Source organism: Pleurodeles waltl, chromosome 5, assembly GCF_031143425.1.
Source record: "Pleurodeles waltl isolate 20211129_DDA chromosome 5, aPleWal1.hap1.20221129, whole genome shotgun sequence".
In the NCBI taxonomy this organism is placed as follows: Eukaryota; Metazoa; Chordata; class Amphibia; order Caudata; family Salamandridae; genus Pleurodeles; species Pleurodeles waltl.
In genome coordinates, this window is record NC_090444.1 from 736,411,573 (window position 1) to 736,426,899 (window position 15,327).

At 42.9% G+C, this 15,327-nt stretch overlaps 1 protein-coding gene across 1 annotated transcript in view; it reads left to right on the forward strand.

The window, feature by feature from the left end:
- The window catches only part of TTC27 (tetratricopeptide repeat domain 27), a 1,165,789-nt gene that overhangs the window by 131,502 nt on the left and 1,018,960 nt on the right, over positions 1-15,327 (forward strand). Inside the window, exon 3 of the mRNA XM_069234695.1 lies at positions 514-643. Coding sequence (XP_069090796.1) covers positions 514-643 — 130 coding nt within the window. The remainder of the gene's footprint in view (positions 1-513; positions 644-15,327) is intronic.

Below are 15,327 nucleotides of genomic sequence, written 5' to 3' on the forward strand. Positions count from 1 at the left end.
TTGCAGTAGGAACATAAAGAATAGGCAAGGTATAAATACATGAGGGAATCTATAATCAATGCAGGTAGATCCCAATTAATGCCCATAATTATCACAGTGTTCATAATGTTCGTAGATTTCATAGTGATACAAATATCCATCATCCTTTCCAGGACTTGCTGCCAACCACCTGGAAAAGGCATAGGGAGGTTGATCAAGATTGGACGAACTATAAGAGAAAATATTTAAGTTATTTGTTGATGATGCCTTTCTTTATAGGGCAGTGAAACAGGTTTTTACCCTGTGTTGACGGTGGGCAAGTATCCATTTTACACGATACATTTTCCATAGTCCCTAACTTGTTCTACAATATTTTGCGGGTACAGAAATTAAAAGTATCTCCCGCCTCTGTTTCTTTTTCTTTTGTTTTTTTCTTTACTAATTTGCAACCAAATAAACACATCGGCACCTTAAATTCAGACAGGGATTTACCATAGACTGCCAACTGATGGGATTGTTTCTCTCTCGTTTCAGGCAAATGGTGGCATTTCTGCTCGGCGTGGGCAGTTTGCAGCTCTTCGTTCAGAGTAATTGGACGGGACCGCCCGTTCACTTTGAACCCCGGGATATCTTGCCATCTGCTCTGTTTCAGCGCTTCTGTGAGGTACGTCAAGAAATAATAAACAAAAAACGTCCTTGCATTCGGCGGCAAGGGCATGATACAGGTTATTACTATTCATGAAATACTCCACTGGCGGCAAGCAATCTGTACAGGCAGAGTGCGTGACACGAACGCCTCCTTGTGCGCGCTCCCTCACAATCTCGTCATGTCTTCCACATACATTCCGTCTTTGCAAAGGTAGCTGACATGATTTAGCACCACTCCCAGGGCAAAGCATAACATGCCTCCGGTGGAAGCGGACACCTTTAATCAACACTGACCCGCAGCATTCAGTTCATTACTAAATGGGGCGCCCAAGGGAAATACATAGTGTAGCCTACCATGCAAAGCACAACTCTGCTTCATTGCAGGCGGGGAGCCTGGAGCTGTTTAATATCTTTGTTTATTCGTCGTATACGGTTGGATAGCACAGCTTGAAGTATGCCTCTGATGTGACCTCACAGGCTCTCCTGTATTGAGTGCAGTCTCTTGCTGCTAGTTTGTTGATGAAGCTTGAGCCAATCCAATACGTACTTGTCTGTTAGACTACCCTTTCTCGTTTGTGTCTTTCTGAATTTTTCAATTTAGCCATTTCCGCAGGGTGTTGGGATAGGAAGATTAAGGTAGATATTTTGTCCTTCGTGCTCATATGCCTAAAATTCGATTTCTCCTCGTGAACTCGCAGATTGGGTGGTATTGGGAAGATTGAGAAAAGGAAGGAGTAGTGCAGGGGATTTGTCACTTGGTGTTGAGGGTTGTTCAGGTGTAATGGCCTGTTAATGTGCGTAACCATACCTCCGTAGCGCCCCGTTACGCAGAGGCCACCAGACCCTCATGGGCCCCCATTCAGCCCAAGGCCAACGAATGTCTGTGAGATATGGGAGATTCGGGGGGCACCTCATCACATTCCTTGCATCATTTTGCATTACTCTGTTGGAATTGTTATTGATATCTAGCTGATTCCCTTTTAACATAGGAGGTTGAAACCGTGCACGTTTTCAATTAATGTATATTGAACGATTGCAATGCTACAAAATGTCAGACATGTATTTTATGTAGTCTTCTTTATCATCTATTACAATGTTGATTGTTTTGCATTAAAAAGCTAGAATCTCGGCTTGTGACAGTAAAACAAAGTTGGATACAAGTTATTTTCAAAATCTACAAATGTTTGTGCTCCTTATTTTATTGCATAGGCAGCCGTACATGCATAGTTCAGAGATTTTGATATCAACAGTCGAGGTTTAATGAGGGATAGGTTATTGTGCCACTGTTTGCTTGGCCCAGAATACATTGACTACTTTTTTTTTGTTTTTTTTTTGCAAAACCATTATTCCAATTGTGCCTTCCTCATCAGTGTAATTAACGTTGAGCAGTTTTCTACCAGAATATCTAGGGGAAAACAGCGGTGGGCCAACATATCAAGTCCTCACTATTGAGACCCAAATCAAAATAAGTGTAAGCATGTTTAGTGAAGTATAGGTTTGTGTAGAAAATCCATCTTTTCTGTGTGGTCATCCCAAATTTTTCACCTTTTGCTGCACCCTGTATTTTTGATGGCTTTAGAAGTCTGTGCGCTTTACCTTTGCTAACCAGTAATAAAATGCCTATGCTTCCCCTTCAAGCATGGATGAATTGGCATACTCCTAATTGGCATATTTGACTTTCCTATAAATCCATAGTATATGGTCTAAGATTACCAGCGGCCTAGAAGTTAAGTGCCACTAGTGGACTCTAGCTATTGTGCCATCCACTACAGTGGTGGAACGAACCGGGCTTCAGGCCAACCATTCTAGCCTGACAGTAGCAGTGTAAAAAAACGCAGCTCGACCTTTCAAAATGAACACTTTCAACAAGTCAAAATCTTCCTTCTAATATTAATAGGCCACTCTCATGTAGGCCTTGTAGTCTATCCCATGTTATCTAAAACTATAAGAATGGCCTGGGTGCCTGGTATTTTTAACGTAAATTGCATAATTAAGCACTCTGTTGTGCCGACCTCAATACTAGACAAACATTGCTACCATGTGGTGGACAGCCAGAAGTACTTATGTTGCCAATTAAGTGCCAATGTTAAGCACCAGCTAAAATTAAGTGCTTCTGCTGTGGTTTGGGTCGTAAAAGACTATGGGCCAGATGTACTTAGGGACAGGTTTGCGTTTACCAAATAGCAAATTGTTTGTGATTCTGTATTTGGTAATCACTCACACCCATGAACGAAAGTGTTTTTTTTCACTTTCTGCAACTCCAGGTGGGTTGCAAATAGACCCATCTCATTAATATTCATAAGGAAGGTCTCGCTTTTTTTTGTAATCACAAAAATCAAAGGGATGGTGGCTTGCTGGGGTCACCAGGACACCAAGTCTGTGATTGCTTTTCAGTAATGCAATTTTATTTGTTGAAATGCAGCCTGTTTTCCTTAAAGGAAAACGGGATTTGTTTGAAAAAGAAAAATTAAAACGTTTTATTTTCATTTTTTAATAGTAGGCAGTGGTCCGTGGGATCACTGCCCGATCTTAAAAAATGTTTTTACAAACATTCCCAAAAGGACCCCTTCCCATTTGTAAATGGGTTGCCACCTACTTGAAGTAGGTAGTAAAATGTGAATATTTTGCAACCGTATTTAGGTCACAAAATATTTACACATACCACAGCGATTTGTATTAGGAAGGGAAGCCCTAAACATGCCCCTTCGCAATACCAAACTGCATATCCTATTTGCGATTCAGTAACCGATTGCCGAATCGCAAATAGGGCTTGGTACATACCAAAAGGCATTTATCTGGTCGCAAACAGCCTGATTCTGCAAATCAGGCCGTTTGCAACCAGAAAAATCCTTTGTACATCTGGCCCTAAAACAGTAGGTAAAAGTTTTGAACACGGCAATCCTGCTTTTTGTATCAGACCTACGCTTCATCATGGTCAGCCTGAACTTGCACCTAGGTTGTGGTCCACTGCGAACATAGACTGTCATTAGCTCTTTGTGCTTTTCTATGCTGTTTGTTATCATCCTTTTAAAACTGATATCTCCGTGTCCCCTTACTAGATTTTTGTCATTTTGTTTATTAAATTGTACTCTATTTTTCCATTATTTTTTTCATTGATTATTTTGGTAGTTTGTCTTTCTTACTGTTTTTGTACTGCATAAATACTTTACACATTGCCCTAAGTTACGCCTGTCTGTTCTGTGCCATATCTACCAGGGGTTTGAGTTCAGATTAATTTAGTGACTTTAAAGGTTCACCCAAGACAAAGGATGTGATTATTCCTTGATGTGGGTAGTCAACACTCAACAAATAATAATCCAGTTTCTTACAGTTTACTATACTTAACTTCATGTAGGCGAACCTAGACAAAATATTTTTATATTTTAAAAGTATGTAGATCTGTACTTAACCAACATGCACTAACCTTCACAATATTTTGGTTCATGATATTTTGGCGCCAGGTTATCTTGTCCCTGTGATATTTTGGCCCCACAGTATTTTGCCCTAGATATTTCACATGCAGTCAGTATTGAGGTAGTTCCACTGCACTGAACATGCCATGTCCCATGTTAGAACAGGATCAGGTATTCTGACCTCTCTTTGGGGACCCCCCTAAAAGATGATACCCCTGAATTGCTGTGTGAATTGTACAGGCTCCTGTGGCAGAGCCTTGCAGCCTCCCATTTTTTAAGGTATGGACTAGGAAAACCCAATTAAAAAGAAAGGACTACCATTTACTATTCCTTAGTCTAGTTAAAAGTGGTACTCTGTCTAGGCCAACTCCAAAAGGGTCAGGGATTCCTATTCCAACATAAAACAGTCCTGCACTACTTACTGATATGTAATTTGTGTATTTTATTCTTCCTGACCATAAAACCTTTGTGTAAAGCACTGGTTGTTCAACAAGTCCTACATTCTCTAATGAGAAGTAAAACTGAACTGGTAAGCAAGTGTCAATGCTTTGCTCATAGTTATCAAAAGAGGTCACCTGACCTTCAGACCAGCCTAAAACTTAGACTCTAACATAGTGACCGAGCAGCCGGTTGATCAATTGCTTCATCGTAATACTGGAAAATCAGTGAACAGAATCAGTGGCCAGGGATGCAGCCTAGGACTGTAGACCATTCTCAGCTGGCTCAGCATTTACAAAGACCCCATCACAGCAACAGATCTCTGCTCTGCTAACCAAGTATAGTGTGCTATTATGTAGACACCCAGCATATGTGGCACAGCTTCCTCCCATGAAGTCACTGCTGGATAAAGGAAGACTGGCTATTTTCTCGTTTCAAAGAACCACTTATGGCACCTAGGATGCAAATCGAGATCCATGTACTAAGGAGGAGTTACAGGGGAAGAACAGCAGAAGCAAAACAGTGAACCTGGGCGGGTGAGGAAGCATCACGGAGGATGAAAACAGGGGAGGGTGAGAGAAGCACAAGGCAAAATAAAGCAACACATGAAATGCACAGCTGCACACTCTGAAACGGAGCAACACAGAGATGGGAGGGAGCCTAGAAGCACTTGGTGAGAAAGAGCAACTTGGAGACCGTGGGAGTGGAGAAGCACACTAGGGAGACACATTAAAAACACACAAAATCTCAGAATGTGCTACTAAAGAGAAAGAAGTAGAAACAAAAAGTTGAGCAGTGTAAGGATAGAATATTCAAACCATGCTCCAGGGTAGGCACAAGCTCACGACTAGTAAGTAAAGCCCACACAAGCCATCAAATAAGAAGTAAGCAAATTAGACAGACAATGAGACCAACCAATGGCAAACAGTGGGCGTGTTCTAAGCCCACTGTAAGCTAACAAAATGTCTCGCAACAGGCAGTGCATGCAATGTCTTAGGTGAGACCTAAAATTGTTCACAAGGATGCTAGCACTGCTGTAAAGCTTATAAATTAGCAATGCGCTCAAACACTACAACCGTTATATTGAGGGTTTGCGGTCTTCCAATGAGCTTTGCAGGTGAAGCGATGGGTCTGGTGACTCTTCGAAATAAATCATTCCCTGCAGGGGCTCTGATGGCTTGGTGAGGGGTGGGGGGGCACAGGCGAGGGGGGCCCGTGCCCTAACCCCCCATCGGGCACCACAGCTGGTCACAAAAAAACGAACAGATACCGCAGCTTGACACACACATTCATTTGTTAAAATAGCTTTCACTGGAAATAAATGTTGTTTGCTTAAACTGTTCAAATCAATGGATCTGTGTATATGTCTACATACAACATAGAATTTAAACATTTTAATTAAACAAAACATGTCTGTTTTTTTTACACACGATTTTGCTTACACTTCCTAAATCTGTAGTGTATATGTATTTCTCTATAAACATATCGGGATCTAGATATACACAGATTTAAATGTATATATTATGTATGTAAGTAGAATACACATATATATATTTTAAATATATATAAAATAAAAATTCACTTAAAAAAACAAAAGGTTACAGGGACGTTATAGTTAGGTTCTGAATTTCTTCGCACAAAACCAGAGAAATTCAGCAGTTCTAGTTAGTGATTTCAAGTAACTATAGCTCGCGGCCTAAGGTCACTATAAACCATGCATGGCGGGGAATGGCTGTAGGGCCGGCCCTGTTGCCAGCCCCCCTAATCACCCAACCCCACATTGCGCACTCCCTTTGGTCGTGTGCGGCGGGAGTTGGCTGCAGGGCCTGACTCTCTGGGTGTGAGAGAGTCTATCTGGGTGTGAGAGTGAGAGGGTCTATGTGGATGTGAGAATGTCTGGGTGTGAGAGTAAGTGAAAGAGGGTGTCTCTGGGTGTGACAGTGGGTGTGAGAGTGTCTCTGTGAGTGGGTGTGTAAGTGTCTGTAGGTTTGTGAGTATGTGAGATAAGTGGGTCTGCGAGTAGGTGCATGAATATTTGAGTGGGCCTGTGAGTGGCTGCATGAGTGTCCAAGTGAGTGCGTGAGTCTAAGTGGGTCTGTGAGTGGGTGCGTGAGTTTGAGTGGGTCTTTGAGTGTGTGCGTGAGTGTGTGAGTGAGACTGCCACAAAAGAACCTCACCTGCCCTTTTATCCAACAAGAGTCCACAGCTTTGCATGAAATATCTACCCAAGTGGAGTTCTTTCTGCCTCCTTGGGTAAATGTCCAGTATGTATTATACACTACAGATGTGTAATGGGGCACAAGGAAATGCCACCAGCGACTTTGTATGTGTTTTGGCAACATAATTGTTCCTGTTGCCTGTTTCTCTAGAACTCTGTGATAACATGAATCCTTCTATAGAAAGGTCAACAAGGCTACAAAGACATAAATCTCCACCAAACCAGGGTCCTTCCTCTTATCTGTATGAAGTAAGTGCTCCTCTGTTTTGTATTGATGTCCTCATATTCCTTGGCATCAGGAACGTGTCATCAAAATTGGCGGGAAATGCACTGGGGGGAGGGGCCTTTGGGAAGCTGTCCTTCATCCTGGCAAAAGGGGAGAAGACATATGCATATTACTAAGGTTGACGGTATGGGGGCACTTTGACAGCTCTCGCCTGCTGGAAGCAGAGTGTTAGCTCTGACTTGGCGCCAAGTCAGAGCAAACAGCTATTTCCTGGGGGTGGGCACCCTGGTACATAGTAGGAGCCGGTACTGGAGGGTGGCGTCTCCACGGCCATTATTGGCTCCGCGGCCCCCCCTCCAACATTTTAACTTGGCCCCAGGAAGGTGGTGGTTCACACAGCGGACCCCCAACTTCATTTTATTTCAGCCCTGGAGAGATGGCGGTCCATGGGGCTGTGAAGGCGCACACCCCCCTACATATAATCGAAATAGCCACAGGGTATAAATTTCACATTTAGACCCGGGGAGGTGGCGGTCCCTGTGGCTGTGGGAGAGGTCTTACGGCCCTCCCCCGTTTTAAATAAAGATTTCACCCTGGGGAGGTGGTGGTCCCCAGGGCGCAGTGGGGGCCGCGTGCCCCCTGCACATTTCTGCATCATAGCCCCAGGGAGGTGGTGGTCCCCAGGTTTAAAAGAAGCCCTAGGAAGGGGGCTCTATGTGCCCCCTCCTTTTTCAATTTCCCAATGCCTCCGGGACCTGGCCCATCATGGGGCAAAACGTAAAAAAAAAAAAACAGAAAAATCTGTGGATCCGGTGAATTTTTCCGAAATACAAAAACTGTCATTACGCGGGAGGGACCCCTAGACAAGGCTACTGGCTAAGGGTGGCAATACCCTGGCCCCCTTTTTTTTTATTTTTACTTTTATTTTTATTTTTTACTTTTTTTGTAGGACTCGGCTGAAGTGTTGGCAGCCAATCGGATATCAGCATGGGGACGGTTGGATCCGCAGAGGATCCAGGTCCTAAGATATCTATATATTTTACCCATAATATCTCCAAAACTACTGTATGGATTTACACCAAATCAAAAAAAGCACGCTTTCCGGACCAAGAGCTAGCTTTCTGCCAAATTTGGTGTACCTCCGTCCAGCGGTTTGGGCTGTAGTTATGCTCAAAATCCAGATGATAAAATGCATGGGGAAAGCATGTTTTGGGACCCCCCTCTTTTCTCGGCCCTCGCTTGGCAGATCACCCTGAAACTTTCAAGACAGCAGCTGAACCCACTGAAGTATACGTTTTGCAAATTTTGTGAAGATTCGTCAAGTGGCACCAAAGTTATTGGCAAAACAAAAACGCTTTTTCTATGGAAACTAGAGCCTAACTATAACTGCCTACTCTTATAGGCATATATGTCCATCCATCTGTTGGTTAGTTATAGACATCTTTTGGTTTGCTTATAACTTTGGCACCGTTTGGGGAACCTTCACAAAACTTTCCTTAAAAAAAAAAAAGTATCATCCATCTCAGCTCCGTCCTGGAAAGTTTTGGGGTTATGCATCCGCAAGGGGGAAGAAAAAGGAGAAGCCCCAAAATGCATTTTCTTTGTGCAATTTTCCATAGGAAGACTGTACAGTGATACTGCCAAAAAGGCTGAACAGAATTACACCAAATTTGGCAAAACGCAAATCATGGTCCAGAAAGCGTGTTTTTTGTGTGATTCTGGTGTAAATCTATTCAGTAGGTTTTTTTGAGAAATTAAGGTTATACACGTGTGTATATATCACACTGTGGAGGATCTGCAGATCCACCAGATCTCAAGAAAAGATCTGATTGGCTGCAAACACATCAACCATGATGTCCTGAAAAAAGTTTTTAAAAAAACATATTGGGGCAGGGTAGGGTAGGGATACCCTTCCCCGCAACCTCCCCCTGGCCTGGTAGGGGATCATCACAGAGACCGCTTCTGGGCAAAAAACGTCATTTGTTAATGGAATGAATCTGAGGATCCATGGTCCCAATAAAAAGAATGGCTCAATGTTGTTTATATGGAAGGGGAACTGGGTTGCAGCTTTTCCTCCCTGAGCCTTTAAAAGGCCCCGGGACTGGGTATGATCAGTTATATAATGTAGAGGAGGACTCACCCCTTCCCTAGCCAGTTTGAGGTCCCGGGATCCTATCCCTGGGGCTGAAGCAACTTAAGTTGCTGTGGGTGCCCCACTGCTCGCTCTGTTCACCCACAGCAATTACAGCCTCTGGGGTCTGAGGGGTAGTTCTAGGGCCCCCGCACGACCTACCAGCACCCATCGCCATGCGACAAGGGCAAACCAGTGTTCCCTGCCTGCAAGAGCTCAGGCAGGGACTTGAAGGTTCTCCCTGCCCATGCTTTTGCAGGCAGGCAACTGCAGTGTCCCAGGAGATAGGATCCTACCCCCTGTGACTAATAGGTGGGTCAGGGAAGGAGGTCCTATGCCTCCTCCCTAAAAAAACAAAAATTGTCCCAGGGGTTGGGGCTCCCACATCTCCTTCACAAAAAAACAATTGGGATTGGGTCCTGTGGGCCCCTTAAGTGGCTTTGGGGGGGTGCCACTTGCCCATTCCCCAAAAAATAAACGTCTTCCCTGGGATTTGGGGTCCCTAGAGCCTATGCGTAGCTTGGGTGGTGGGGTGCTGCATCCCCCCTACGTCTAAAAGAAAAAAAGATTGGCCCGAGGATGGGGTCCATGGGGCCTTGAAATGTATCAGGGAGTGCGGCTGCACTCACCCGCTCAAAAAAACACATAAAACAAACAGAGAATGTGAAATGAGCTGAGTAGCTGCTCATTTCACACTCCTTGCTCCATCTGTGGAGTTGCTCGGTGCCATGCAAGGGCTTTTAGAAATTTTTTTTTTTAATGTTGGTATGGGCAGGGGTCCCACTAAGCATTTTTTTTTGTTTTTGTTTTTTAAAGTATTTTTATTGAGTTTTCAATGCAGGTCCAAACAGCATAAATATGTGGTTACATTGGTAGGATTTTGTGGATCTGTTATGTCTTTACTTCCTCACTTAATAACAACTGAAAGAAAAATACAACAGGACAAAGAAAAGAAGAAAAAGAAAAATATATGTGCAATAAGAAAAACAAAAGAAAACCCCATCACACTTATAACATAACTTAGGTCTTATTATTGTTTACTGTGTGTATATTTATCTGCCATGCATAGTTGTAGGAGTCTGCTTTATGGCACCTGATGGACCCATCTCAGGGCGTCTGGTTGATTTGTACCCTGAGAACACTTATTGGTTGTATTGGGAGGAGGGAAACTGAGCTTGTATCTGGTTATTAAGTGTGGCGTGTTAGTGTACATTGTACGCATGCTGCTTGTGCGTACCTCAGTGATTGCTCGTTATGAGTGGCACCGACTTCTGATGCACGGATGTGGACGTCCGCCTCTTCCGCATGGCGCTCTGGGAATATTATAAAGGTAAGCTGCCACTAAGTGAGTGCTGGCCGGGACAACCCCCACACCAGATCTCTATCTGGTTCATGGCGACCTCTCGTAATTTTTTTGCCTCTAGTCGGGCTGCCAGTGTTTCCCAGGTTGTTGTCCCCCGCGTGCTAATTTTCCCAGAGCCTGGGATTCTGTCTGAGTCCAGCACAGAGTGAGGGAGTGCCAAGATTTCAGGTCGGGTGCCCTGGGCGCTTTCCAATTCATCGCAATCAGCCTTTTGTACATCACGTATGCTAGGTCTACAAACTTGTGTAAATACCTATGTTTCTTTTCTCTGGTTCTCAGCCCTAGCAAACAGGATTTGGGGTCCACTACAAGTGTCAGACCTCTCCGTTTCGAGGCCTCTTCTACCACTCCACTCCATTCCCTGTGTATATGTGCACACTCCAATACCATATGGTAGAAGTGTGCCTCTGAGGCATCACACCGCGGACAGGTAGACGTCGAGCCAGGGAACATGCGGTAAATCCTGGCTGGAGATAGGTAAGTTTGGTGCATGTAGTTAAATTGCGTGTAGCGAAACCTTGGATTTCTGGATACCCCTCGGGTGTGATAGAGGGCTTTCAGCCAGTCTGTTTGCGATATTGGATCAGTAAGTACTGCATTCCATCTGTCCCTTGTTCTCTCCAAATTCCACTAAGCATTTGTTAATGTTATGTTCTGGAGGGCTGCAGGGAGTGCACCCCCCAAGCAACAATAAAGAAATAAAACAGTAAGTCTCCTGGGTCATTGAATCCATGGCTACAGAAGAGCTCATCATTTTTTTTTTAACACACTCTGAGCTGTAGCTGTATGCTGTTCAGCTAGAAACAGAGACCTCTTGTGGTTGGTTCAATAGTTATATTTTGTGGCATGAAAAATGTAAAAAAAAAAAAAAAAAAAAAAAAAGGGTTAAAGAAAATTACGTTTTGTGTATTTTATTTTTTTTAAAAAAAGGTTTTATTGAAGATATCTCATGGCAATTACTTTTAATAAACATTGCTTTGTACCAATTTATAAAATATACATTTGATTATGTTTATTAGTGACATTTTGACTAAGGCAAGATGTGTGCTTTGTATATGGTCATGTGCTGAGAACTTGATAAATCCTGTATGCCCGCTTTTTATATTTTGGCATCATGACCCCTTGACAAAGTCAATAGGTCTGGTCTGACTTACTTAAAATGACCCTCCCCCCTTCTATTGTTGCATCACATAGCCAGCCGTGTGCACCTAACCCCATACCATTCATGGATGAGGGCCGTGCCAGACCCTGCACTCAACCCCATGCTGCACACGGCTAAAGGCCGTGGGATGCGGGAGGGGTTGGGTGCCCACGGTGATGGACATCTTACTTTATGTTAGAAAAAATAGAAATTCAATTAGAAAAACAAAAGTTAAAGTGACATAGTTAGAAATTGTAATATCATCTCACTTTAGATTTAAGAAAAACACAGAAGTCCACTGGAAAAAAAAAAAGATTAAAGGGATGTTATTGTTAGGTGAAAATGTCAGTTAAAATATACCCTTTTAAACTAACAAAACCGCTGAAATTCACCAGTTCTAGTTATCTCAAGTAAGTAAGACTCGTGCCCTAAAATAACTATAACTTGCACACTCTCCAAGCACTGCTAAATACCTACAATGTTACATCACTCATGACTTGTTCCATGACATTATTGATAACATAGTTAGCTCAAGTAACTATAAGTTGTGCCCTCACCATGTACAGCTTATGACCTCACATATTACAGCCCTCATGATGTTGTTTTATGACATCATTGATGTAATTTCATTTGGCAGTGAGGTTATCACTGTGCATGTGGAGTGCATAAGGTGCAAGTTATAGGGCCAGATGTAGCAAAGGGTTTTACCCATTCTGTCCTTATGGGAAAGTGTGTTCGTACATATGGCCCCAAGTTACTTGAATGAACTATAACTGGTGAATTTCAATTTAAAAAAAAAATTGTTTAAAATATTAAATTTTAATTGACACTTTAACCTACCGTTGATGTCACTTTAACCTTTGGCGTTTTTCGTGAAAAACAAATATATATTTTTATCACTTCTAGGGACACCACTGTATAGAGGTATCTCTAAATTTGTTGTTACAGTTTCAAAACTCCACAGGTCCACTTAGTCTTTTATCCTTCTGGAGTCGATAAAATGAGCATGTTTGAGGTGGGTGCCACGATACATCTGTTATTGAGTGCAAGTATGCCACTTGAACATGTGCTTTTCAGGTACACATCAGGTTAGGTTTGGTATACCAAGGAACTGGCAACAAAAGTCGCAAACCTCTGAGGCAGTCTTTAAACCAAGCATGTGCAAGTAAAAAATCTTCACTAAAGAGTAAGGCAAATCAATTTAAAAACAAGACACTAACTGTGTGGCCCTATAGCCTTTAGCGAAATCAGTTGCATGAGTAATGTTGCAGTAGTTTTCGTAATGTTACTTCGTTTGCAAGCAGAGTAAGAACATGTTTAACCGTCTTCTCAGAATAGTCTTTGGCTAAGACCTGTTCTGCTGTTTCTTTGAGTTACTTTTGATTTCACAAGCATTATTTCAGTTTAATACTGGGCGGAAGTGCTCTGCAGAGGGTGTGACAAACTCTGTCGGACTTCGCTCTATATAAATTCAGTACAACCGGCTATGGTGAGGAGGTGATGACATGGATAAAGTGGCAACTGCGCAGGTACAGATAACATTACTAAATAGATATAAAAACAAGTGGGAATGTTGGAGATGTATAAAGACATAAATATGATGTTTAAAGAAACCAAGCAGGCGAGTTGATTGCGACTACAGCCACTATCAGAAAACAGATCAGTGAGGTGGCGCCGTTCTAGTTCTGCTAGCTTTGTCTGCGGCATTTTACATTATTTCACCCCCTAATACTGACACACCGCCTACATCAGGCAGGCCTGAGGGGCTCGGCTCTGAGTATTCTGGAGACATTCTTATGAGACAGAAGTTTGTCAGTCAAAGGTGGAGACTTTAGTGCAGCTCCTTTTCAGCTCCCCTGCGGTGTTCCCCAGGGGTCCTCCCTAAGTCCGGTTCTCTTTAATCTGTATGTTGCCCCTCTGGCTGAACTGGTTCCATCTTTTGACTTCCACGTGTCCTCCTATGCTGACGACACCGAGATAATCGTTTCCTTTCAAGACAAGGTTCACATTATAGCTGACAGGTTCCAAACATGTATGAGAGAAGTCAATAAGTGGATGCGCCAAAATTGGCTAAAAATGAATGGGTACAAAACTGAGGTGATTATCTTCAGTGCGAATACCTCCATCTGGAACTCATACTGGTGGCCTGAGACATGTGGGACTTTACCCGCTCCTACATCAGCAGTCAAGAACCTTGGTTATTTGCAACTCAGCCTTAACTTTTGATGCCCAGGTAAATGGAGTCACCAACACCTCTTCTTGGCTTATTAAAATTCTAAAGAAATTCTAAAGAAAGTTCTCCCATTTATCCCTCGGGAATTTAAAGCAACGGTGGTGCTGGCCCTTATTGTGTCCAGACTGGACTATTGTAACACCCTTTACCTTAATATCAATCAACTATCCTTGGACAAGCTACCACTTATCCAGAATTATGGCGTCCGACTGGTGCTTGGGTTATCCAAGTCTACATCAGCCAAGGAGGGCATGAGGGAGTTGCACTGGCTTCCAATTAGGAAGCGTATCACTTTCAAGATGCTATGTCTGTCTCACAAGGCCCTCCATTCTCAAGGCTCACAATACTTACAAGCAGCAATCAAGTGGTACATTCCCAGACGCCTATTAAGATCATCAGATATCAAAATGGCACGACCTGTGAGGAGCAAAAAAGTAAAATGAGGAGATATGGCATTCTCAATAGCTTCTGCAAAGCTATGGAATTCTCTCCCACTCAAAATTAGAGGTATCTCTTCTCTTCCCTGCTTCCTTTTCATAAGCAATTAAATACTTGATTGTTTTCACTTTAGATCTCTGGATTAGCATTAGGCTCTTAGAACCGGTATAGCACTTTGATACCACTGGTCGAACTGCGCTCTTTAAGAAACTCAAATACAATACAGTACTTATTTATGTATAAAGAGTTAAAAGAGTAAAAGGTAGTGTAAAACGCCTGTCAAATGGAGAAGGGGGAAGAGACAAGAGGAGAAGGGAGATGAGTAAAAGGAAGCGTGGACAATGAGAAGGACAGTGAGATGAGAAAATGGAGCTGAGAAAGGGAGAGGACAGCTATTCTCCTGACAATAGAGCTTTATTACTAGAGCTGTGTGGAACCTGGGATGGCCCTTCACATGTTGAGGGAGAGAAGGCATGATAATGCACATCTGTGTACCAGAGTCATGTAGAAATGATTAAGACACTAATAATTTAGGGATTAAGAGACGGGCGGGACAGTGGACCTTTACATAAATGGGCATAGCAATGTATGATTTGCATGTAAAAGTGACATAGCAATATTTGCTTTAGTCACTGAGGTGGAATGTGGACACTGACTGTACGGCAAAATTATGGTTTAAACACAAGGTAACGTTGAGGCTGGTATGTCTGTTTGCTAGTACATTAAACATAATGACAGCATCTGTCTGAGAACTGAGCGCCTAAATTGGTGAACCGAAGTTGATAAGTAACCTGCTCCGATCCTAGCTTTCGTAGTACTGACCGATTTCTTTCACCCATTGTCACTGAAGTCTTTTGCGTTGCCATCTCTATGTGCTGTCGGCCTACCTTGTGCAGGAGACCAGCTGGATGTTTGAAATGACGGACATTTGACATTCCACTAGACGAGTTTTGGTCCTTTTTTTTCACACTGAAAAAAAATTTACTTTTCAAAGTGGATCCTGCTGCAAACTCCTATTAGCTTTTGTTACTTATGGGGCCTCCTGTTTAGGTTGAGCGCGTAAGTGCTTTGAGCTGCTATAAGTATTGTGGGCTTTTAA